Source organism: Numida meleagris, chromosome 6 (genome assembly GCF_002078875.1).
Source record: "Numida meleagris isolate 19003 breed g44 Domestic line chromosome 6, NumMel1.0, whole genome shotgun sequence".
NCBI lineage: Eukaryota > Metazoa > Chordata > Aves > Galliformes > Numididae > Numida > Numida meleagris.
Genome location: NC_034414.1, coordinates 44,803,472 through 44,830,237, shown reverse-complemented (window position 1 = coordinate 44,830,237; position 26,766 = coordinate 44,803,472). Strand labels below are relative to the sequence as shown.

The 26,766-nt window shown below is 41.0% G+C and overlaps 1 protein-coding gene across 6 annotated transcripts in view; it reads left to right on the top strand.

Annotated features, from left to right (window-relative positions):
* The window catches only part of FOXN3 (forkhead box N3), a 186,608-nt gene extending 166,990 nt beyond the window's left edge, over window positions 1–19,618 (top strand). For all 6 annotated transcript variants that reach the window (XM_021403784.1, XM_021403783.1, XM_021403778.1 and 3 more), the window contains 2 exons: window positions 2,362–2,470; window positions 12,278–19,618. In XM_021403784.1, coding sequence (XP_021259459.1) covers window positions 2,362–2,470; window positions 12,278–12,827 — 659 coding nt within the window. In that variant the 3' untranslated portion in view covers window positions 12,828–19,618. The remainder of the gene's footprint in view (window positions 1–2,361; window positions 2,471–12,277) is intronic.

The window sequence follows — 26,766 nt, the reverse complement described above, 5'->3', positions numbered from 1 at the left end:
GAGGAATAGTGTGAATGTGGATATTAATAAATAGAAAATCCAAGCTACAAACATGGTGTACTTTTTGTACATAAGAGTGCAGAAAATTGAAACTCGAAAGTCAAGAAGAAAAGACATGACCCAAGGGTTTTGGAGAAGTGATGGGTAAGAGTGAATGGGATTTTTTTTTAAAGCAGTGGAGGTGTCAATAAGGCAGAAATAGGGGGGCAGAAGAGAAAAAGGGATGAGGTAAATATCAGCTAACTTTGCCAGCAGACTGTGATAATTAAGTCACTGTGGAAAGAAGAGTGTGGGCATCAGGGAGTCTGTTGCTCCTTTTCTTGCAGTAGAATTGTCAATGTGTTTGCTTTGAAGTTGTGTATATGTATTTATTTAGTCAGCACACATTGCTAACTGACAAGTGAGTGTGTGTGTGCATGCCTAAATGGTTTATTTCAGTATAAAACTCTATGGTTTGTGTCTGAATAAAGATGAAATTACCATATCTGTCTAGGTCAAATTTCCTGGTTCATTTCTTTTAAGGGGACTTTGCAAATACACAGAAACTGTACTGTGTAGCTCAGAATGAAATCTGTCCCCCTTGTAAGCCTGCTGGGAAACCATGCTCGCTGGAAATTGTCTTCTTGTTGATCTTTAGATATGTAGCAAGTTTATGTGTTACTTTAAATTTGCCTGTTCTCTGTGCGTTTTCTGCTAGCCATATCCTTGAGCAGACTACTTTACTTTTATGATGTTGTTATTTTGGCCTTCTTAAGGTCATGCTATTGAAACAAATAAAATAAAAAACTCAGACTTCAGAGTTTTTAGCAAGAGAACATTCCTCTATATTATCTACAAACCCAAACACAGGAACGCTGAAAACCCTGAGTGAAGTGTACACGATTGATTTCTCATAATGTAGTGCTGGAAGAAAATGTGCACAAAGTAGTGAAGTATAAATAGCGAAAAGCAATTTTAAAATTATTTTGGTCATTGAAAGCTGACCCTAGTTGTTACAGAGTAGGTTCTGTAATTTTGGCCATTTGAGTCTGTACTTAAGCACCTAAATATAAATGACCTATTCTTCAGAGGTCCTCAAAAGCAAGGGTGGTATCACACAGTGGCAGGATTTGATTAAGGGGTGATGTGCTCTCACCAGCAGGAGAAAAGAAGATTATTTTCCCAGAACTAATCTTTGTGGTCTGGAATGAAGCAAGGTGAGCATCAGGATGGCAGGAAGGGGAGCGTGGATCTGGCTTGGTGTTGATAGGATGGTGAAATGTACCTCTGCAGCTTAAAAATAATGTGTTTCTAGGCCTAAATATATTTCTGTGCCTCAGAGCACACTGAAGTTATTGAGTGTGAGCATTAGAAGTTGAGCATGTGAAGTGTGTGCTTTCATTCTTAGGCTGAATGAGTTTTCTAGTCTCTTTGTAATTTGTTTAAGTACAACCTTTAAAAGTAAAATTCTGTAGCTGTTTATTTAATATGTATTTTTATAATATCTGTATGTTTAAAAATAAGAAATACATAGTAATGGTAATCATTGTCTTTTTGGACATTCCCCATTAGGGGAAAGTACGGTACAAATGCTGACTTTTAGTAAGGATAAAGAAAACTGGCTGGCTGTGGACATGAAAGAAGCATGTTTGGGTGAAGGCTATTAGTGGTTACTGTTCAGTCTGCAGGGATGTAACAGTTGTGCATTTATACCCAAGTCCCTGCTAAGTGCTGCATTCTGTAGTCGTGTAGCCCGAGGAGGAAGAAGAAAATGCTGAGGACACAGAAAAGCACTGTAGAAATGAAGTACTCAGATGTTGGTTAAATTCTTATTGGCCAGAGCTGCAGTTCTTGATGCCCAGCCCAGTGACAAGTCCCCAGTGAAACCTCCCGTCCCCAGTGGCCAGTGCCTGTGCCCCCCATTGAGGCCTGTAAGCAGGCTGCGTGCTGCGGGCACTGTACTGCTGGCTTACATTCTGTTTGTCTGTAAAGGGTCATTGTTTCTTACAGCAAATGAAAGTTACATTTGTGCTCAGAGCTGTTTTTGACTCTAAGCACATGTGTTCCCAGAAGAACTTTGATTATAAAACCAGTGATTTGGTTGTACAAGGAATGGTCTTCAGCAACTAGGTCAGGCAGTGGCTTCCACAAGCCACTTTATCACTAGTTGCTGTCAAAATATTTGCTGTGAAAATAGCATTGAAAATAGGAGGACATTCACAAGAGTTGAGATGAGTTGCTGAAAGGTAAGCAGTGCACTCCACAAGCCTCTCTGATGTTTTCTCAATTCATTGAAAAGCTTAACTTCCACGTTATGCTCACACACTTTGCTGATGTTTTCTTCAAAAGAAAAAAATGTCCTTTTTTTTTGTTTTTTTTTAGTTCCTCCAGGAGTGATACAAAATGGAGCTCGAGTTCTGAGTAGAGGAATATTTCCTGGAGCCAGGCCATTGCCAATCAACCCTATAGGAAGCATGGCTGTTGCAGTAAGGTAAGAGTGGCTCATTGTGAGATCTTTATGGAATAAATTATTATTTTGCAGAGAATGTAACATTATACATAAGCTTGGAACATGAGAAAATTTACTGCTTGCTAATACTTATGAGATTTTAAGTGAAAGAAACCCTCTGCCATCCAAAATGCATTGGTTATCGTTCTTTGCAAGATAGTCATGCCATATCTGTCTATTACATAGAGGCTTATAAAGAACATTGTTTTGTCTTCACTAGCAAGTTGAAGGCAGCTTTCCTCGGGTAACCTCTTTTTCGTAGTGCAGATGTTTTCCTGCCCCTCGCCCCCCTTTTTAAAGATAGTTTCCTGATTTTTTTTTCCTGGGATTAAATACCTATAGTTGTCATTTTGTTATTAATGTAGGTCTTTGTGAGATGGTTTCTTTCATTACAGATTCTATTTCAAGGTTATACTGAAACATTCAAGGGTAAAATGTTGTTTGAAGATCCTCGACTTTTTTTTCAGAAAGCAGGGCACTAAGGGACATCTAGTGATGGTAATAAGAACTGTGGTTCAGTGGTTTGCTTTACTTAAAGCAGTGATGGTTTATTGTTGCACGAACAATTTGCCTCGGGTGTAGCTCCATTTTCAGTCACAACAGAGATTAATTTGGTTAAGTGTGCTGCCAGTGCCCTTCTCTTTCAAACTCGCATTATCGATAAAAGCCATTCCAGCTTGGGCAGTTGGGTATTCTGGGTGGGATTTCATATTCAGTGCTGGCGCCATTTTGCTTTGCTGTTCCAGTTGCACACTGATCTCAGTAAGTGGTTACAAGGCAATGAAATGAAGGAGCTTGATAGCTACTTGTTCCATCATTATTTACTTGGGATTTTTTCCCATTTGCGCTTTATTTTTTATCTCTTTTCAGAATGATTGTCTACCTCTTTGGGGACAGTTTTTACATCCAATAAATGGAGAGAGAAAGAGAGATAACCTCCAATATTCATATAATCTTGATGATTAAAAATGCAGAGAAGGGAAGACACTATGATGGGCTGCTGCTTCAACTATTTTTCATATTTGCTATGCTGTAGAGATACAACCCTGGGGATCATCCTCCATAAGTCTGCAGAGTTTCTCTCCGTCTTGCTTTTCTCCAGTCTGGTCTTGCTAGCAGTGGAGGGCAGCCATCTTCAGTGACTTTGCTGCTGGCTTTGGCCAGGACTTGTGTTCTGCTCCAGTGGGGACTGCAGAGCTGTGGGACTGCTGGATTGTAAACTGTATATATACATATATTTAGGAAGTCAGCAAGCTTAACAGAAGACGCAGTAGTCTGAGTATTCTCTGAATATACAGCTTATTTGCACTTCCAGCTTAGTGCCCTTCCTTAAGAAGAGGAGATTTTCTGTTCTGTAATAAGAGTTAACTTAAGGAGGAGATAGATCTGTTTTTCCATCCATGGCCACTCAAAAACTTTCTTCAAATTGCTGTGTTGTAAGGCTGTGTATGGTTAACTTTTATACATTTTTGAGGACTTCTTCTCTTTGCAGTGGGAGGGGGGTCGGCAGGTAAAACAGGACCCTCACCAGCTACCTGCTAATCTAGATTTGGGAGATAAGGGATTTTACCCCTTCCTTGCTATGTTCTTTTTGCTCTGTCTCAGAGAAAAGCATTTATAATTTGTTAATGCAGACATATTTCTAATTCTTTTTGTTCTCTTCTCCAGCCTTAGGCAATATTAGAAATAGCTTGCTAGGAATATATTGCTGGTCTGGATGATGTCTGCTCGTATTTAGGAGCTTCTGCAATATCTTCTAATTCTTGAAAAGAAAAAAGAGGGGGAGAGCAGAGAAGAGGCTGTGAAAGATTTGGATAAGTTTAAGGGACTCTGCAGTGGAGCAAGTTCAGAAGACAGTTTTGTCTTGTGCCTGCTGGGGATATTAGGATTCAGAATTTCTTTAGGATCGTCAGTTTGGATGCATGGTACCTCTTAGAACATCATCTGGTCCTCTCAAAACTGGATATTTCTGTTACTGTGAAAATGACGTCCTGTTTCTTGGTGCTTGCTCCTCTCTTCAAATATGCAGAGCTAAATGGAGCCTGTCCTGCTGAGCTTTTGTGGCATCTCATGGAAATCCATACAACTTCTGCTTATCGTGTACAGCAGAGGGAGTTTATCACAGCGTCTGTGCAACCTTTCTCTGTTGCAGTGAGGAGTGGGAGTACTGCTTACGCACAGCTGCCTTCCCTACATGGAGGGAGTTGCACTAGTCAGGCTGGCAAGGGATGTTTTCAGAAATGTTCATGCACAGGAAAGTCCATTTTCCCTTCTACCTTTCACCGGCAGCAGGTCTGCTGGGCAGCCATAGCAAGTGGTGTAGTCTCCTCTTCCAGTTACCTGCAGAAATTGTGTCCCTCAGCCTGTATATTCAGCGAAGGCCAGACAGCTTCTTTCCGTTAAGATTTTACTCAATTGTGTATTTTCTGGAGAAGAGTTCCTCTGATGTTCTAAATGAAAAGCCAAAAGCAAGGTTTCTCTTAGTTAAGTTCTGTTATACTGTCCTTTGCCTCCACTTAGGTTTCAGCTTCATGTCATATCCTGAAGAATGCAGCAAAGTGAAACATAAAAGTCTACGCAGCTAGATTTGTTACCAAGCAGACCATGTGCAAATAACCTGCAGTACGTTACCCTGTCGTGCAGACTGCCATAACTGTCAAAACAGATTAACAAGTTTGATTTTGGGTTAAATGTGCAGTGGTAATTAGGCAGAATGTTTAGATGAATCTGTTATTCAGAAGAGAGGCCAAAACCACAGCACAGAACTAACAGACATTGAAATCAGTGATTTCTGATACACTAGCTCCCATTAGTTGGAAAATTAACAGTGCGATTCTTGCTATTCTGTCCCTGCACAAGATATCAGTGTGTTGTTTTTCCCATGTAACTACATACAATTACATTATCCTTTATATATAAAACAAAATATGGTGGAGTTAAGTAGGATGAATTAAAAAACCCTACTAAAAAGTATTTAAAACTTTAAAACAAGTCTACCGGTTTCCATAAATAAAGAATAGCAGTTGAAGAGGGCATCATTATGTTGTAGTGCATTTGGCTTAAATTGCACGAATAGGCCTTTCGTTCCAAACTAATCTACAAACAGAAAAGGCATCCCACACTGTTTTTCCTTTGAAAATCATCCACTGGTGTTAAATCTCCACAGCAGAGCATAATTGGTTGTCTTCTGACAGTAGCTTTTTATTTACTTTATTCACACCACTTTCAGCTTGTTTATCATCCATATTTTCCATGTTGTGGCTGACAAGTCTAAGACCCACCCGAAGACAGCAGGGGAAAATAACGCTTTCAAAGCTGCACAGCGTGTAGCATGTCTCTAACATGAGATCCATCATACATATTTTTGGCAGACCATATCACCATACAGTTCTCCGAGTGAATCTAAAAGCAAATGCAGTGATACTCTGAATATGTAGAAAATAAAATACTGACTTAAAAAGGTATTCAGTGAAAGCGAGCAAAGCCAGTAGTGCCTTACATGAGCAAGGAGTTAACTGTGCTTTGAAGGCGAGCTTTTGCTCTTACTATGTAAAACTCGAAAATATCCTTTAGATGTTTACCTAGGAGGACTTCTGTAGACACTTCAGTAGGTGTAGTCTCTATCAAAATGGCCAATATATCTGCAGTGTGCATTGTGGCAAGGTGCAAGAAGGTCTGTCAGATGCAATCACATTCCAAATTTGTAAGGTGTTACCAATTACACCAACCCTTTGGAAGAGCATGAGCTTGGAAGAGCTGTTTGGACACTGAATGCCAGTGCATTCAGCAGATACCGCTCACCATGATGTTTGTATATTGCCTTGGTTTTCTTCAGCTCGTGCATGGATTGTGTCTGTGCACGTCCTTCCGCAGCACAGTAGACGTGCTAAGCCTAAGCCTTCCCTGCCTGCAGTGGGAAAATCCACTGACGTGAAGTCAGTGGAATTTCACTCCACAGAAAATCTCAACAGCTCTGTGGCATAGACCTTGGCATTTGGTCCAGGTTAGTCTGCAAAAGAAGTTTTGCCGAATATCCCTGGAAACATTTATGTAATAGGCCTTCTTTTTGTTTTCCTCTACTCTGAATGTTCACTGTGCTACAGAGGCTGTTTAACGGCATTTGGATGGGCTCGCAGGGCACCCGGGTTTTATGGCACTCTAGTCTTCAGTACTCATACTGTGTAGGCATGCTTCCCCACTTTTTGGTCAGATTCAGATGCCATCAAAAGTAGGATTGGATCGTGAATTCTTTATTTATAACCTGCTGGTTCTACATTCTGTCCTAATCCTCCTTTTCCCACTGAATTAAACAACTGAGGAGAGTTGATGTTTTTAGCTCCTACTGACTTCCTTTTACCTTTGGAACTGTTGCTGTATGTGGGTGGTTTGTTGCTAGCCATGGCCCACGAGGCTTTGCATTCTGTTCAGCGGCCAAATGGAACCCCATCTCATATCACTAGCCAGCAAATTTGCCTGAGATGCAGGTAGAAAAGAGGGAAGCAGAGTTCACAGCTGCCTTGGTGGGAAATATTAAGGCGCAGGTAAAACCTTTAGGATTTGGGATGAATTGGGTTGCTAAGCAGAGCCAGTCCTAGTAAATATGCAGTGGCTGGACTTGGCTAGACTTTGTGTTTGTTGATACAATCGGAAATTTTAGTATGGAGTGTAGTATTGACCCTCTTAGCTTAACTGTCTTTTTTTTTTCGCTAATATTCCACCAGGGTGAATCTAAGGTATGTTCCAGGCTGGTTGAAAACTTAGGCAAAACTTTTTTATATGCCACTTAATGCCCAGATAACAGATTCAATTACTTTTAGTAGTGTTCGTTAGAAAAAAAATGTATTTTTTAAATTACTACAGATTAAAAATAAAAACTAATGGGAAAATATTTGATTTATGTCTGTTTTTAAATTCTCCTTTCTCACAAAACATTTCTGGCTTCCAAAGGAATTTCAGTTATCTGTAAATTGCACGCAAAAATTTCCAGGAAATTTCCTGAAGTGAAAAAATTTGGCATTTAAGTTTCCATGGCAGAGTTTCCTAGGGAAAGGAAGCACATCCACAGTGGCAGAGCTACTGCTTTTCCTTTGTTTTGAAAAAAAAAAAACAAAACTAACAAAACCTTACACACCTCCCCAAAAGCAACATTAACAAGCCTTAGCTACCTCAGCAGCATTACATTCTAAAATATCTGTTTGGTTGTTTTTGTTTTCGTTTTTTTTTTACTATTAATGCTGCAGTTCCTCTGCTACGCCTGATCGCTGGAGTTTGACAAGAATGGGTGTTGTGCCTAATTTTATTTGAAGAGGCAAGATTGTTATTTATGATTATTTTAACTTCAAATTTGGAGGGCAGTTACATTATACCTTGAAAACAGTCATCCAAGCAGTGATTAAATAAACCGAACATAAGTAACATGTGCAGCATAGATGCCAAAGTATTGTAGGATGCTCTCATATCTAAATGATTACTTCTGCTTCAAGGAACTGGTAGATATTTCCTTTCATAAATTCTTAACTGTGTATTCTTAATGTTCTTGTGTATTACTGATATGATCAGCTTAACAAACCCCACATCATCCTTGTTGCATTGCTTTCCCCTTTCCACCTGTAGCAGGCGGGGTGAGTTATCCTTGGGATGACTGAAGGACCAAAGATCTAGCTGACAGTATTTCTCCTGCAAAAAGAAGAGGGCCACGTGTCTGAACTTCAGATTTGCTGCTGCTATTGACAGAGTGCTCTTTCTGCTAACAGTTCATGATTCATACTTACTATAGTTCTTTGCATACAGTTACGCTGTGAAGTATCTCTGTAAGAGCTTCCATAAGTAGTGTAACTGACTTTTTGTTTTAACTCAGTAACCCCTGACAGAGTCTCATCATACAGCGAGTGAGCATCACTTGTCTTCCAGATGCTTGCTTGTTTTCCTATCTACTGGTATGTAGTGTTTATAAATAACAGTTCAACTACCTGTATCTAAAGCTGACTCTCCTGAATTTTCCTCTGAAATCATATTACCTATACGGTAAAAGAGTGTGCTAGCAAACCTGGAACCTGTCAAAATGCGTACACCCAACATACATTACTAAACTACATTGCTTTCTTCATATCTTTCAACTGTCTGTTTCCAAAACTCACAATACCTGTCATCCAAAATGTTCAGAGGGAGTTAAGCTGGTATTTAAACTTTACGTAGGTTTGTTTTGTTCAACGAATATACCTGTCTCTGATGTGGAATACAGAAAGTATTTTTCAGCCAAACTTCTTGCCATTTTGCAAACAGAACAGAGTCTTAGTTCTGCTGCATCCCAAGGAAGACCCCTTTAAAAGGCAGAAGCAGTGACACTGTGCAAAGACAAATGTTTCGTTACTGAGTTGAGATCCAGCTCCTGTGGGCTCCATTTCGCTCCTGATGAAATTAGTAACAGAACTCGTATCAATTTACAAGGGGAATGGAATCAGGCTTTCAAAAGGCCAACTTATCTCTGCAGACCTTGAGGGTTGTGTAATTGTGCTGCAGCCAAATTGAAATATTCTTAAAACAGTCTGTGCATGGTACTTTTAGGTGTATAACGGTAGTTGAGAACCCTCAAGCAAATAAGAATCTGTAGGATGAAAAGCTCCAGAGACTGACTGCCCCATGGCCTTTCCTGAGAGAAGCAGGCATATTAGAGAGCATGTCAGTTTCTGGAAATTTTGAAATGAAGTGCTGAACTAGAAAATGGGGAAATAATAAGGTTTTACTTTAAATTTTGCCTCACTGTTATACTAAGCACAGAGCAATTTTGTGTTTTAAAAAACTATTGTTGTTTCAGTGACAAAGTTAGAATCACAGCCAGAATTGCGAGCAAAAATAGATTAAGCTGGCCAAAATCTGTCCCCTGAAGCCTGGGGGAGTTCTGTCCACTGATGATCTGCATTGAACTTAGTAGATCACCAGATTCATTTGTTAGTGAGTGCGTGTCTGGGTAAGAGCAATATGAAGCTTGACAATGTCTCAGAAGCATGTGCGGATTATTAATGATTCAGATAATAGTTTATTCAACTCATATTTATGTGCTAATATCAACTATAACTAACTTTTCCTGTGTTTTGATCTATTGCCTATCAGATGAATTTACTTTCAGGCTATGCAAATTTTGACCTGATGAACATCCTAAAACACTCTGCCTGTATAACTCATTTTCATCTCTGCAGATATCCTTTGCTACTTCTCTCCTTGACCTTCTTTCTCTTCCTTTTTTATTTCCCCAAGCAGAACTGGTTGGAAATCTTTCAAAATGTAAGTGAAAACCATAAAGATTTTTCTGAGATGCAAATGCTGTCCATTTCCTGACCAGTTCCACCATAGCTCCTTTTCTTTTGAAATGCGTTGTTATTTCCTATTTCCTCCCACTTATTTTAAAGTGACTTTTTTTTTGTCCTTTTCTGTCTTTCTTTGCCATCATCCCCGATTGCGGTCATTCCCTGTGGGATTCTAACCCCATAGTAGTGCGCCTTTCCCCAGGACATTGCTTCTGTAATCCCTGGGCCTTTTCATTCTGTTTTTCTGGTTTTCTTAAGGGATTGGGATCTGGAGTATGTCCCTTGGGCAGAGGTTTTGAATCCAAATTATAGCCCCTTTATGGAAAAGCAAACACGAGACTCGAGAGGGGGCAAACCAGGGAGGTCTTTTGGCACGTCGTTGCTCTGCTTCATGGAACTGTTGCTTTCCTTTTATTGATGGTTTCTGAGAACGAATAGAGGTAGATCTAATAACACAAAAATGGGCATCTTGATTAAATCCCATCTGTCAGAAGCCTTGTTCACTAATAACCTAATCTGTAAGAATTCCACTTGGGTTCCTACCTATTCTGTCCTGTGTTTTTTTTCCTTGGAGCAAGAATTTATTGGTGGCTCTATATGGAGAATTAGGAGCATGTGATCTTTATTGAGCCACGTTGCCCTGTTAGCTGCCTAATAAAATCAAGTAACTTTAATTTTATGCTAATTTATGATAATTTTGAACATCTTTAAATGTAAATTTACCCTAAAAATGAAGAATCTGTCACTTAAAATGCATCACATGCTTCCTCGTAATGACTGATCTTAAGGAGTTGGTTATAAATTCACCTTTCAACTAGTTTAGTATGGATGATTTCTTCTTTTAAGCATTTGGCATCCTCTAATGACAACCCCTGCAGTGGGAAACCATCACAGAGTAAATGCAGCTGGCTTGCTGCACAGTCATGAATGACATTGCATTTAGTTATTAATAATTGAAGGAGCATTGTGTATTCCTTCTGGGTTTTGTGTATAATTTATGGATCATAAAGCTACTTGAAAGTCTAAGGGAAAATAATTTTATTGAGCAAAAGAGGCTGCTAATAACTATGCCTTCTGTTATATACATTTATCTGAAAGTACTGTAAATAAGAACATTTGGGAGGGCTGATTAATGCACTACCTTTTAGCATTGTCCTGTCACTGGTTCTCAGAAGCTGTTTCTTACTTCAGTAAGCTCCACAGATGAGTGCATTGAGATGAATAGGAAATGAGGGATTATATACCTCTCCTATATTTTCCACCTTTCAGCCATACCTATCTAAAATGGATAATACTCTGCTGTTCAGTCTGTAAAGAAACCAGACTTGAGGTCCATTCCCTGAAACTTAAGCACTTTCCCATTTTTTAAGTAGAAACAGGAATACTCTGGTCACTGTCACATTTCTGTTAAGAAACACCTGTGTTCAGTGTGCATTTTTAACCAACGCAGTCGTGATTGTGTGAGAGCACTGTGCTGATAGCATGAAGGTGGCAGGACCAGATTTTAAAGCGGTTTATCATGTGACAGATGAAACAGCCTTGCTTGTTTTTGTTTTTTGTTTTTATTGATAGAGGAGTTCAAGGCTGGTGAACTGGCAGGGAAAATGATGATGGCTTTACTCAGGGACGAGCATTCCCCTCTCCTTTTCTCAGTGGGAATTAAGCACTGCACAGGGGCAATCCCTTCTGCAGCTGACTTGCGAGCATTGTGTTCTGTATTGTAAAGTCATTCATAATGCTATAATATTTTCCAGTGCTGAAGGGGACACCATTAGTTATTAAATATATTGTGCTGCAGTAGTTCCCACAGCGCTGAGTGCCATAAAACTAAAGAGGAAAATGACAAGTTCTAAAGCAAAACCAGATTTTTTTCTACTGTTTGTTTTTGAACACATTTTAATATTTTGTTGGCAGTTAGTGTCTTAAGATCACGTTGTTTTTAAGATCATCCACAAACTGATCACAATTGGAAATGTGACTGTCAGAAATGTCCCATCTGGGACCGCGCAGGTTCCAGCTGAAATTCTCCTACCTGGGAATGGCAGAGCTGAGAAAGAGTCTCTGAGAAGAGGCAAAGGCAGAACACCAGGAAGTCGGTGTCTCTTCCCCACATTTTTAGTAGTATCATTTGGAAAGGTTGGAGAATATTTATACAACTCATCAGAACTTATTTAAAATCTAGTAAATAAAATTTTTTAGTTATTTTTTTAAAACACAGATCAGGACTGTTCAGACATCACTTATTATGGCCACCCTCCTTGCTCCTGCCTCTTGTACTGCTACCTGTCTTTTGCCTTGACGCATGTGTATAGTCCAATTTGCAAGCAGTTGTAAAAAGTCAGGCTTTGAAAGTGGCCTGCGTGGATGTTACTTTGATAATCATAACTTCCGATTATCTGTCAGTTGTTTTTACCTTGTAGTCTTCTGCACTGAAGCAGGATTACTTCTCTGTGGTTTTTACAGCTACTTCAATTTGCTTTTCCAGGAATGGAATAACAAACTGCCGGATGCGGACAGAAAGCGAACAGTCGTGTGGCTCTCCAGTTGTTAGCGGTGACCCGAAGGAGGATCACAACTACAGCAGTGCCAAATCTTCCAACCACAGGAGCACATCACCTGCTAGTGACTCCGTTTCCTCTTCCTCTGCTGATGACCAGTATGAATTTGCAACTAAAGGTAGCCAAGACAGCAGTGAAGGAAGTGAAGTTAGCTTCCAGAGCCATGAGAGCCATAGTGAAACAGAAGAGGAGGACAAAAAGCAAAATCGGAAGGAGACCAAGGATTCTTTAGCTGACAGTGGGTATGCATCCCAGCACAAGAAAAGGCAACATTTGATGAAGGCGAAAAAAGTACCAAGTGACACACTGCCTCTTAAAAAGAGACGTACAGAAAAGCCCCCTGAGAGTGACGACGAGGAGATGAAAGAAGCAGCGGGATCTCTCCTGCATTTAGCGGGAATTCGATCCTGTTTGAATAACATCACCAATCGGACGGCAAAGGGGCAGAAAGAGCAAAAGGAAACCACAAAAAATTAGAACAAATCAATGATTTGTTTGAACTTAAAAGTTTTGTTTCAGCACGTCAGGTGAATTCTAATGATTTGTGGCAATATCAGCAATTTTTTCCTTTTTTGTTTTTCTTTCTATTTGGTTTTGTTTCTTTTCTTTTTTTTTTTTTTTGGACCCTTAAGATTTTTATTTTTAAAGGAGATTGAAGCCATAGAACTCATACTGACACTCAGCTAATTTACAAAAGCTTTTCATTACCTGAAGACAAAAAGTTAACAACAAAAAAAGCCAAAATCGCCATTGCTTTCTCCGGCTTGTCAAAAAATGCATGGTTGAATACGCAGTGACATCAACATTATTGTGATGGGATAAGATTGGGCACTTGGAAATCTCTCTTACGCTAGAAGAGATTGCATAATTTAGTAGTCATTCAGGCCTGTCCCTTAAGAATTTTTTTAATGGCCTTACAATTGGGTTGTAAGTGAATGTGAATAAAGAAGATCTGGGGGAAAGAGAAGGTGTGTACTTCTCGCACCAAACCACAGACCATCTAGTGGCACTTGGATTCACCGTGCCATAGAAGTCTTTGGACAGCCACTGGTGGCAACTGCGCATACCGTAATGCACTTTTAGTGCTTCGTGTACTGTACGTGGCTAATAGCGTGAGGACTGGTAACTTTAAGTTTTGGGAAGTTTGAACTGTGTATGCAATGAGTTTCAGTGAAATAATGAGGAGAAATGGGGGGGGGGTGGCACTGTTAATAGCATTGCAAATCATTGAATTATGTCTTCTATATTGAATTAACTGAATGTTCAAAAAGCCATAAGCCCGAAGATTGGCACTGCGTGCAAAAAATAATAGTATAGGGAAAAACAAGCTATGTCTTCTGAACTGCCTGAGTGAAAAGCAATCAAGTCTAAGAAATTACAGTAGATATTAAGGAAGAAAATAAATCAGAATCCTTTTCTGTGGATCAAATATTTGATCTAACTGAGGGAAAAATAGCTACAAAACCTGCCATTAGTATTAATCTGTAATTTAAAAAAAACAACAGGAAAGCGTATTGATGAACAGTGAAATTAAGTTCAGCAAAGCAGCTCCTACACTGCCCTCAGAAGTGAGCGTTGCAGTTAATGTCAGTTAGGATTCATCTGTGCAAAAACAGCAACAGATTTCCAGATTCAACCAGCGTAGCCAGCAGAAAAAAAAATGATCCACACTGCATGGATTCCTTTTGGAAGGGGGGGGGGGAATACAAAAAGCAAACAATTTTTTTTATTCAAAGATGACAAAGTTCTTGTAAGGTAAATAATGTATTTAGCATGAAGCATGAATTATTTTCATATAAATATAGAAAATAGAGAAAAAGGCTATGCCTCTAATTTTTAAGCCCTTAGGCTTAGAGTTTGGTTGGTTTATTTTATTTTTTGTTTTTGTTTTGTTTTTGTTTTGGTTCTTTTTTGTTGTTGGGTTGTTTTTTGTGGATTTTTTTTTTTTTTTTTTTGAAGCAGGTGTTTAAGGTTTAACCTTCTTCAGGGACAAACACTGACTGTTGGGAAACTTACTCTGCAATATTAAAAAATAAAATCTTCATGCTCTGGTAGGGCTTGGATGGTTGAATTATACTGCCTTGTCTGCACATTCAGCCCCCTCTCCCTACTTCTCTTTAAAAAAAAAAAAAAAAGAAAAAAAGAAAAAAAAGTAAAAGTGTGTCCTTTCTTCGTCTGTACATGTGTAACATGACGCAATAATCTGAGGGCAAGTTTAGTAGTGAGTGTGTATGACAGAATCAAGAGAATAATGGGAGATTAATTGAGGAAAACTCTCTGATTTGATTCAGGAATAAGTAGACAAGAAAATAGCTTTGCTAATTTGCCATGAGAAAATGAAGTTATTAAGAGCCTTATTGAGGTGTCCCGAGAAAAACCAGTGCTACAGAGAGTGTGATTCAGGTATAGTGCTTCTCTCCTGACACGGTGATTGTTAGATTGGAGATCCCTACAGCTGAGGGAAGCCGTGAAATGGATAATACAGTCTCTCTCACCTGGATTTGTCAGTTTGGCATGAAAAAGTTCCGTACTTGGAATATCCAAGAGACAAGGAGAAAATCCCAGAGACTGAAAAACCCTGCCACTTAACAGAATGAAATGGTCTGTTTCTGTTAAAGAACACAGGTTTATATCCCAAAAACTGTTCCAGTCAGCAGCACCGCTAAGGTGGATCTAGTTCATGAAGAGTGAGTTTAGAGAAGGATCTGACTTCCCATTCAGTGGAGTGAAATGAGAGTTGCATTTGGTGTATGTGCAGTTAGGAAGTGGGAAGACCAAAGGGTAGGCTGGGCTGGACCTGGCAGCCTTCTCATGCTCCACAAATGCTTTGTAATACAAAGAACAGGACCACGCTGGGGGCAGCACACCAAAATTGTGCCTCTCCTCTCATCTCACTCATTGTGCGCTGGGATCCAGGATCTGCCTTGTCAGGGGTTGTCTGACAACTGCTGGAGCCCAGCACAACTGCCAGCTATGCAGATAAGGAAGGAGAGCGCCAAGGATGGTGCAAGGAGGAGCTCTGCACTCTCCTGTTTGCTGGTCCTGGGGCTGAGCCATGCAGGCCTGATGGCCAGTATATTACAGTTGGAGTACAAAAATATGAAACCTGTTGGCTGCCAACAGCCTTTGAGATAAAGTTGGGGAGAACAAAGTTTTCTTTCGGCCATGGAGCATGGAGATGGTTGAGCCATACCTTTCCGTTTTGATAGAGCTCTCCTGGTGTGATTGGACTGGGACAGTCCCAAGCAACTCGGTCTGCAGGCAGTGAACCACACAGTCCTGCACAGAACTTGGTCCTTCGTTGTTTTATGGACTTGGGGGCAGTCATTTGAAGTACAAAGTAGTACAGTACCAGCTTGCCACCACCTTTGCTCATTAATGCATAAGTTGTTCCACAGAGGAAGTCTTTTAATATATATCAGAAGGCAACGTTTAAAAGTCAAATTAATGGCAGAAAACGCACTGAAAATGAGGCTCAGCCATTTCTTTCCTCCAGAGAAAGCAGTGTGGTTGTCTGCTGGTGGCCAGATCCTGTCCAGTCACAACACTAATTCCAGAGCATTGTTACTGACTGCAGTACATCAGTGCAAACAAAATCAGTGTCTGCTGCGCAGCAAGTACTATTCATTAATGTGGACTCTTGGTGGCTAAATATATAATTACCACTAGTATTACCTTAGAAATCGGTCATTTTGCATAAATATCTAATTAAGCAGGTTATCTTTATAAATACACACATATGTAATCTCTCTAAGACTTCAACACCTTCTTTTTATACTTGCTGGTAAACGTAAACTGTTGGCAGGTGTCATTTGAAATTTGTTTTCATTTGAAATGTGTTCCTCCTCATTTGATCTGCTGAGGAGTTCACAGTTTGGCTGAGTGCTACTGTCATCAACAGATGATTTCTGGAGTTTAAAACCAACTTGTCTTTTATCGATGCTTCCTCTAACTATTGACAAGTATATAATTTGGATTTGTATAAAATATTTGAGTCACCTTTTAAAACATTTTTGTGGCTGGCTAAAAATGACAGCTTTGTCAGAATTGGTAAATTCTGATGGTACTCCATCAGAAAAGTTTGTTCTTTTTTTAATAAGAATTGAGTGATTTTTTTCCAAACAAAAAAAGAGCTCCTCCGCCCAGTTGCCTCTCCTTTCAGTAAGTCATGCCAAAACTGAGTGGTAATTGCGCTGTATTACAGGCTCTCTCACTTGCCAGACATGAGGTGGTTGGGTTTTGCTTGTTTAGTTTCCTTACTAAGCCATTTTTGGGTGAGAAGTCATAGAATCTCTTAACTTACCATTTCCCTCACTATCAATATTGCCAAATTAATGGTTCTCCAGAACAGGTGGGGACTAGAGGAATCCTGGTAGGTCAGCAAGCATTTAGTGGCAAGTTTCATATGGACGTGTGTTGTAAGGGTCACTCAGACTTCACCAGGAGTTCCCTTGGAATGTACATTCTGCAGGGAGAAGCTCTTGCAGTCCAGATCTAATGCCACAAAGCAGATTTCACAGAAATCTGCAGGGAGGTGAAATCTGTCAGTCATGTTTGTATGCTGCAAGCAGATGGATATTCTCCTGAGAAGTCATTTTTGATGCAGATTTTTGCCTGCATTTAGAAATTCAGGCACAGTTCTTGAACAGCTTTAATACAACATCCCGTAGCTGTTTCTGAAACCAGTTTGATGCTGAACTTCTCATGGTAAAACCAGCAGTAGTTCTATCAAGATCACCAGAGCTTTGCGGAGGGATGAAGCATGCTTTTTAGGACCACAGAACTAGCCTGTGACTGTATTCTTACTGGTAATTCAGTTGATGTGTGTAGGCTGACTCCTGTCTTACCTTAAAATGGGAGAAAAGAATCCCAAAGGAGGTGCATCGGCTCCTAGGGTTCAAGTGAATAACTGTCTACCTTTGCAAAAGATACAGCGAAACCCTGTGGGCTGCATTCTTCACCAGACTGAGGTAGAGGGGTGTCAACATACTTGAACATACTAAATCCTAAGTTGCATGCCAAATGGCACCATGGATAAAATGGCCATTTTCTCAGTAGCCAAATCATCGAGACCCTAATTTTTCTGGAAGTATTTCTGTATCTAAACATGTAGATAGGCACAGTCTGGGATTTTCTAGAACCTCAGGGTGTCTGCTTTGCAGTCAGTGGAGCTAGAGACACCCAAGTGCTCTTGAAAATCGATACTGTTTTATTATTACCATTTTTCCTTTGATCCGGCCCAAGTAGTTTTTTAAAACATTACTTCCCTGTGCTCCAGGATTAAAGTATAGAGAATGCATTTACAATTCCAGATGCAATGCAGTCTACTTCACTTCATGGAGAATGCAGACGTTCCTTTGGGTATGCCACTGCTGCCTGAACAGCTCATGGGCATACTTCATAGGAAATGTTTTTAAAACTTTTTCTTGACTTTGCCACCAAAAGAGCATTTGAACCATACATCCTCTTGATTGTAACAGAATATCAGTGTTGACTGTCTGACCAGTTAAGTTTTAGTAGTGTTCTTCACAGCCCTCCAGTAATATATCAAACACTGTTATGCACATAATGCAGCACTGTGATCTAATTTAAATAATACTTTTTTATTATTTATACTACTCTATGTAATATACATCAACACTTTGCTATATAACCTAAGTGATAACCCTCTTCTTAGTTATCTGCCAAACTTTGAATTTCTGTTTGGTTTATATTGCATTTAGCACAGTTACCAAGTTGTAATGATGTCTCTTTTCCTTTGAAATGGAATGTGTAAGTCAAACTATGCGTTTGTGTGTTTCTGTTTTAAGCTGGAGTTTTTAAGGATTTACACACAACATTTGGTGTTCTGTATAAATCTGCATACATTTGTGAATTCATCTGCTAATCCCCTTTTATTTAGAAAGTATTAATTAATGGTGGTTTATTAGGGTATTTTTTTTCTTTTTTTTCTTTTCTTTTTTTTTTTTTTTGCATTTTTACTTCTAGTACTGGTTATTCTTGAATTAAGCAGAGACTTGTCAGCTGGGTTGCTTTATCATGTACATGACCTTACAATTCTTCCACAGTTCAGCCAACAAGTACTAGCTTCACTGACCAAAAAAGTCTCAACCTAATGTGTCTATGGTGCTGTATTTTGCTGGTGTACATTTAAAACCAGAAACAATCTAAAGGTCACTTTGAGTTGTTCTAATAAGTAGCCTTTCCTGGTTTGGGGAGCTTGGATTTTGTTTTTGTTTTAGCATTGAAACAAGTATTTATCTGAAGCTATATAATGGTTTTTCTACTGTATTGTGTTTCCTTTTGCAAAAAGGGGAAATGGGCCTGATGTAACAGCCTCTCACAGACAATGGAAGGCATTTTTGTTTCAGTTTTTCATTTTTGCTTAGTTTCATTGGCCTTTGGATTAGGCCAGCAGTTCTGAGACTTCATCATCTGAGGGTTTAAGGGATAACTGCAGCTTGTGCTACAATTATGTGTTACATTCTGCAATGGCCATCATCTAGAAATGGGAATCTCTTTACTCTGGCCTAAAATCCCAAGACTTCTTTTTCTTTCAGATTAACCATTGAATTTCAGTACATTTTTAAGTTAATAGAGCATTGTACATTTCTGAGTATGTGTGTGGGATGACAATTGAAAGTAATACTTGTACCTGATAACCAGTTCCATGCCTGCATCATTCACACTCACTACTTATAACTGCCATGATGTAAAATGTCGGGGGGGAATGATTTGTGTGTGTATGAAAAGCATTATGGACTTGTACATTTTTTTTATACTCTGATCTGTAATTTCTGAAATATTTTGTTTTACAGAAAAAAAAAAAAGTGATAAAGCAATCAAAAGACCAAGAGATTTAATATCAGTGCTTAAGGGTCACAGGACCTTAACTGGCCAATATGTTAATTTAGTACAGTGATAAGCCAATTTTTTTTTCCTGTACTTGGCGTCTGAAACTGCCAGTTTCATCAATATTAAAATACAAACTGTGACGGGGAATGAACAGTGATGTTAAGTTGTATTTGTGTTTACCTAAATGAGCAGTCCGAAGACAAGTGCAATCAGCTGATCTTTAGGGAATATGAAAATGTTGATTTAGAGGCATACTTGCATTTTACATTTTCTTGATGTGTAATCATATTGCCAAAGACAAACTACTTCATCAATTATTATTGTAAATAACACTTTCCCAAAACCTACCATAAAGTTTCTGTGATGTATTGTCTTCCAGTTGCAATAAAAATTACTGAGTTGCATCAATTGAACAATTGTAGTTTTGTGAATATTGTCTTCGAAATACACTCAGGTATTATAGAGGAAAAAACAGTGATTTTTTTTCACAAATGAATTGCTTAATTTTTAAGTAGTTCTAGCCCCAGTGGGATGTTACCCATATTTTCACTGCAGTAGGAATCAACTCATGTTAATTTGCTGTCATATGCAAATTACTAGACATCATATTAAATTCCTGTTAAATTTAGGGCCTGGTCTTCCTTTGTCATCAGTTTTGAAACCCAGAAACAAAGCTGATTTCCTGGGAATTATTAGGAAATATTTCTTCTCAGGAGGAGTGGTGAGGTATTGGCACAGGCTGCATAGGGAGGTGGTGGACTCACCGTCTCTGGAGGTGTTCGGGAAATGTGTAGATGTGGCACTGAGGGACATGGTTAGTGGGCATGGTGGTGATGGGTTAGTGGTGGGACTAGATTATCTTAGTGGCCTGTTCCAATCTTTATGATTCTGTCAGAGGAGATTCAGTAATCAGACGTATGTAACAGGACTGGTCTGAAACACTGCCTTCTAATCTTCATGCTGGTTTCTGCAGCACAGGATTCCCAGTTCTTTCGCCTAGTTACTCCTGTAGCTTGCTGTAGGAAGGGAACGTTTGTCGGAGGAAATACTGTGAAGCTTGAAAGCTGGTTGCCCAAAGTGAATCAGTCCCTCACCTTCCAGCAGGTGTCCTGCTCCTGAGGCCTTGGGGCTGCTCCCAGACTGCCACAGGGTTCAGTGCTGTACACACAGACTGCTCGATGCCTGTCTGCACGGCTCTACCAGACAACGTGAGGCTAGAGCAGGGGAAACAGTGAATAAGTCATCTCTTCACAGGGTGAATAATAAAGGATACGAAGGAATAGTAGTTGCCTTGTAGTTTTCCCCAGTTAAATCTGAAGAGTAAAATCTTACAAGTTATACTCCAGGTGTTGCGGTTTGAACATGGGCTCTATGAAGAGCACCATGTGTGGATTTAACTTGTAAAGAGGCTGAGAAGAACAAGAAGGAACGCTTCTGTCTAGCAGAATTTTGTTCTGTCTCTACTTGGGGCCACACAAGTCTTGTTTTGCAACATATTCTCAGCATCCGCTGCTGCAGCAACAGAATGAAGGTGAGGACCAAAACTCTCAGACTGAAAGGAGGCCGGTGAGGAGACAACATGCAGCTGTGCTTTGCACCATCTTCCCCTCATGGCTCCCCTCCTGCTACAGGCCCAGCCACCATCATGCTGCTGGCTGCCCATTGCCTCACACCCTGCAGCATCTCAGGGCACTTAGAGAACTGCCAAATAGGAGGTACCTGGCTCCTACAGTACAGCAGAGGTTCCAGCTTCTAAATTGAGGCTTCCCTCCAGGGGTTGCAGGAAGACTCCAGCTGTTTGCCCCAGGCCCTCCGTGTGAGGCAGGCGAAATCCCAGCAGTGCTACAGGCTTTTTGTGCAACCTTGAAATTTGTCTGTCATGGGCAAAATGGTCTCAAGTGGCAAATTTTACTTTATTGTCAATTAACACAAACTGCTGATCACTCATTTGGGTATTTAGAAAGCACACAAACAATCAGCAACTTACCTCCAGCCTCAACATCCTTATTTTCACCACAGGTTAAACACAGCTTGTCAGAATGCCTCTCGCAAGCTGCAGGGCAGCGTGAGCAGCCCAAGGGACTTCTGTGGGGCTCCTTTGCTGCTTAGCTCCTCTTTCTTCAGGGATGCCCCTACCTCAGAACAGGCCACTATGGGACACAGGCCCTGAGAGTTGTCCAAGCTGCAGCATGGGTAGTCTATAGGCTGTAGTCTCTCTCAGAGATGTACATATCCCTTTTGCTATGAAATGGGTCTCCAGCCCCCATGTTTGCTAGATCCCTCATTAAATGCACCTGTCCTACTCTGCTGGCTTGCAGTGATGGTGCCCAGCTGGTTCCTCCCTGCTGCTGACCTCAGCCCTGAGCTGGCTGGTTCTGAGTATGACTGGATCAAGGTTGCAGCCTGGGAGTGCCTTCAGGCTGAAACCTGGGCTCTCCTGGCCACCACAGCCCCTCAGTGGCCGTTGGAAGGTGTGAACCGAGCCGTATTTGCAGGTTGAAACACCATCAGGGCTCTCTGGGCCATAATCTAAGGAGGATGCAGGGGTGTTTGTTCACCAAAGCCCCTGGGCTGTTGACAACTACTGCTGCCCGTTGCTCCCTGCATGGTAGTGTGGTCTTTCAGGGGCCTCGCTGGCCCTCTGATCACCTCCTTGCTGAAGCTGAGCTCCTGCACAGCCCCCAGTGTGAGGCAGAAGGGGCCCTGAGCAGAGCAAGTAGAGGAGGCCTAACTGATGAGAGGTGGTGTGTGCCCAGCTTTACCTGGATGGTCTGCAGGAGAAAGTCTTGGACAGAATGGGTAAGTGCAAAATGCCTGTCTGCGTGGTCTTCATGTTATATCGGTTTCTTTATATAGCAGCATCCTTTACTGCTGGTGTCCCTGCAAGGAAGGCTGTGTGTGATGCTGCTGCTTGCCTATGCATGCTGTCTGGTAAAACTGCCTAGGAAGAAACTGGAGAATGTAACGCAAGTCATGGCAAATGGCTCTTTTCCTATGTACTGGAGATCTTTTATGCCAGGAAATCAAATAATAACAGTTCCTGTTGCATCTGCTTTGTAAAAAGCTGCTATAAATGAATAAATCTTCAGCTTTAATAACTCATGATGTTATAATTGGGCATGTTTCCCATATAAGACAATTAAAACATTTTAAAACTTCATCTTAAAATACAGCTGATGACTGATTAACAATGGTGAGAAACTGTGAAAACATTGTAAGACAAACGTTTGTCTGAATTAACAATGAACATATACTGTGATTTTTATCTTATGCTGTTTGACATAGTTCTGATTGCCTATAAATGTGCAGGCTTTGTTATATTTCTATTTGCATTGGGATTGGCTGCCTCTTTATATTTGATCAGCAGTGCTGCTCTCCACTGTGGTGTAAGAAATCAAATAATGATGGTAAATACAGTATTCTGAGCATTACAGTGCAAGAGGATGTAAACACAAAACTTTAAAATCTATGCTTATCATCATAAGTAGCATTCTTGCCAAGTCTTTACTGGCAATTTCTAGGGGCTTTTTCCAAGTAGCTGTGACTGAAAACGGCAGCATCTCTTTTTGGTAGCTTAGTCTCAAAGTGCAGAATCTTCCACAAAGTAATGTACGAATGAGTGAAATACTTCTGCTAGAGGCACTGTAGGTATCAGCACTGCATGTGAGGGATGCCCGGTGACTCTGCTGAGTGGTGGGGCGTGATGCAGCAGATTTCTCCTGAGCTGACATTCCCTGAAGTACACAGCTGGTCTTAAACAAATGGCTCTTGGGCAAAACACTCCCTAGAAAAAGTAGTATGAGTTAGAAGAGGTTGGTGACACAGCTGCTTTGCACTTTGTTAGGAAAGGCAAACAGAGCCAATTAAAATAATGCTATCTCCTCTCATTCTTCTGCAATTTTGTTTTTGTACCTCTAAAACATGGATCTGTCTGAGATGCAGGAACCTGATTTTAGTCATTGTCTTACATAATCTCTGCAATCATAGTAAAGAGCAGCGCTGTTCCATGATTTTAAAAATAGCTTTATTCTGCCATCAGCATACTAATTAATGCACTTGCTTATTCTAACCTAATTCATTCACCACCTCAGTTACTAAAGCCGCACTACTAGGGAGTGTAATCATATACAGTGGGATTTGTATAACCCAGTGATGGATGAAGGAGACTGTTGACTGGAAGAAGAGACCTGGCCTGCTGCAGGTGGGCACTGCCTGCTGTCCCTCCTGGCACAGCAGTGGGGAGGGGCCATACCTCTACAGCTGGGGATCCGCCATGCATAAACCGGATTTGGGGATTACGGTCTAAAAGGCATTGAAGTCAGCCATTTTGAATCGCTGAGCTTTGCAAGCCATGAGTGGGAAGAGCAGGGAAAGGAAAGTGTTCTTTGACTGCAGAGGAGAAAGAGGTCGCAGCACAAAGGTTCCTGGTGCTGGCTGAGAAATCCCAGAGCCCTGGGCAAAGGAAGCCCTGTCAGAAGCAAGTGCTAGGGTCTGACTCCGGAAATCAGGATGGCTTTGCCTCTGCAAGACCTTCTGATTTTGAGAGACTTCATCCTGGTGGCATGAATGGTGATCCGAACCACATTTCAGGATGTTGAAACTATGCAAGCATGCCCTAGGCAGGTTTGCCTGACCAGCGTTGAACCCTGCTTCAGGCTGGGTCTCCACATAGATACTATCCTTGTTGAGCTAGAGATTTCTGGGGGAAAAAGGAGAATCCAGTGAGAACCTGAGTACTCCGGGCAAGACAGGCAACCTTGCTGGATTTCACCACTTCTCACAGTATTTTACCTGCTCTAAAGCATTGTGGCTGCCTGTTCTGTGCCACCACAGCCCCTGTCCCAGCACTGCGGCTGCTCCCGGAGATCTGGGCCACTGCTGCCTTGTGTGACTTCTTCCTCCTCCGTAATGAAGTGCCACTGTCTGAACAGTAACATGCAATTACAGTGACAGAGCACTCACTTAATGTTTGTACTAGATTATCCCCCAAGTGACAACACACAGTGCCAATTTTAGTATTAACTTCCTATAGACAGAAGTCAGAGCCATTTTAACATCTCCTAACTGTAAACATCTAAAACAGGTGCTCACACTATGAGGTGAGGCTCCCTGGGTGTTGGAAGAGCTTCCATAGGTGTGACCTTGCTGCTCTCGATCACCATCTGGAGGCTCTGGGGATGCTCAAGGAGTCTGGTTCCTCACCGGCTACCAAAGTTAAGTAATATTAACATAATGCCTGCAGGGCTTTTCCTGAACTGGTTAGCCTCAGCGTCACTATATCCAGTGGCCTGGAGGCTGGTGAGTGCTGATGTGAGTGAGAACAAAATCACAGCCTAGAAATTATGCCACTTATTAAATGACTTGGAAGAGAATTATCAACTGACTCCTGGGGACCATGTCAGGATGCATTTCTACTTCTGAAAAGTCACATCACCATCCTCCTTTCTCCTTCCTCACTATCTTGTTTTTCTTCTTTTTGGGCAACTGCAGTATATTCTAGATGATGTCAAGCTGACTGCCTCTAGTAGAAAATCTGGGTGCTGAGTGCCTTTCACATTTCTTTTTCTTATCTCCATTTTTGTACCACCAGCTATTTACCTAGACTTAGCCTAGAGTCTGACCTCTCAGAAAGGCATAGTCTTACACAGGCATTGTGTTTGTCTTAGTAAGGTGGACTGTAAACAAATGGGAAAGGAGCAAGAAGCCTAATTGCTTGGGTATCCCAAGCTCTGTGCAGAAGCTGTTTGCTTGCCATGCTGCTTCCCCACTCCCTTCAAATGAGCCTGCAGTAAAATTAACAGCCTGTGACAATGTATCTAACTGGAAGAAAATTACTGATCTACACCAGGCTGGTAATGTAATCCAAATCAGCTGTACTCACTGTGACTGGAAGGGCTGCAGGGGGACCCCAGGCTGTGGAATCAGTCAGTGGCCCTGTGATGGCCGTCACAGAGTACCTGGGCCTTGAAGCCTATGTTAGGCAGCTTCTTTTAAGTATTAAGTGTCAGTGGAGGAAAAAAAAAAAAAAAAAGCATTAATTATTTCCTAGAGTCAGCAACTTTTTTTAAGCAATTCACCTTGCAACAGCCAAGTAATGACTTGTGCCTAGATGTATTTGTAAGGTAGAATTATAATCACTTCTCATTGAGGGTTTGGGGGAGAAGAAAAGGTTATGTGCCCAAAGGCAGGGAGAGCTTGTATCCCTCACAGAACCTCCAGCTGTTTGTTCATGCAGACTGTTAATGTCATTAAAATACATGAGAGCTCGCCATGAGGATCAACGCGTGATGTGTTTAAAAAAAAAAAAAAGTTAAAAGACAAACATATTTTGTTTTAAAAAGAAGGTAAAGTCTATGAAATGTAGATTTTGAGAAAGATGAGAATCTCAGAAGTGGCTGCCAAAAGGATTATCCCCTCAGAAGTGTTTCAGATGGGCATGGGCAGAGTTCTTTGGGTAAGACTGAGCCCACTCGTACCATTAGGGTTAGGAGGGAGAAACGCCTGGAACTCCAGCACCAGGAGGCTGCAGAGGGGCTGCCAAAGCTGAGGGGTGTGTTGCCAAGGCAGTACTTCCCTAAGAAATTTGTCATGGGAAGCAGGGCTAGGATTTGGGGTGAAAGTGGAGGGGAAATGCTGCACCCTGAAGTGAGAACCCTCTAGCTACTCAGTAGGCTGGAAAATACAGCTAATTCATTTACATAGCTACTGCAGATAAGTTGTCTAGGTGTCTAATCAAGTCCAATTAGAAATATAAAGGGATTATGTTTTCCATTGGAGTACAAAAGACAGCCTTGTTTCCAACCACCAGGGCTGGTACTGAAGCCATCTTTGTCATTCCCCCCTGCCTTGACTGAGTGCCCCACATGCCCACAGCTTCTGCCTAGCAAGAGCCGCTCCCTGCAGGAGGTCACCTCCTGTCCACTGCATGGGCAAGCACAGCTCCCTGTGTGGCGGCCCAGGCCCTCAAGCACTGTCTGTCAAACCATTCCCCTTGTAACCAGGGCTTCAGCAGCCCTTAACCAGAGGTCTGCCCTGCATTCTGCCAACTGCAGCACTAGCTTCATCTGTGCTCTACTGATGTAAAACAATTATTCTCTTTGAAGAAAGCAAAGCATTTTTGTGGGTGTTCTTTGATTTGTTTTGACCTCCTAATTTGTCCTTCCCTGATCCTTACTTGAGGGAAACTTCATATGTGAATCACCAGACAGATATAACTGGAGTAAAGCAAGAGGGGCAAAGGAGAACCCGTGCTCTCCCCCATTGCTGTAAGTTTCGATAGGGAGTACTGTTGCATTCTCATATTCTCAGATGACCAACAAAATATCATGAGACTGTCTTTTTGGCTTTTTTCAAGCATGGTCTAATGCTCAGGCTAAAATACATGTTTTCCAGCTGAATTGTTCACAGATAATAAGACTTTTCAGCAGTTCAGGGTCTGGCCTTTAACCTTATTTACACTGGATACAATATTCTAGATTTTGGTGGCAGAATTCATTGTTGGTACTGTCTCATCTCAGTTTTGTGGAAAGCCCAGCAGAGTTCACTAGGCTGTTAAAATTGT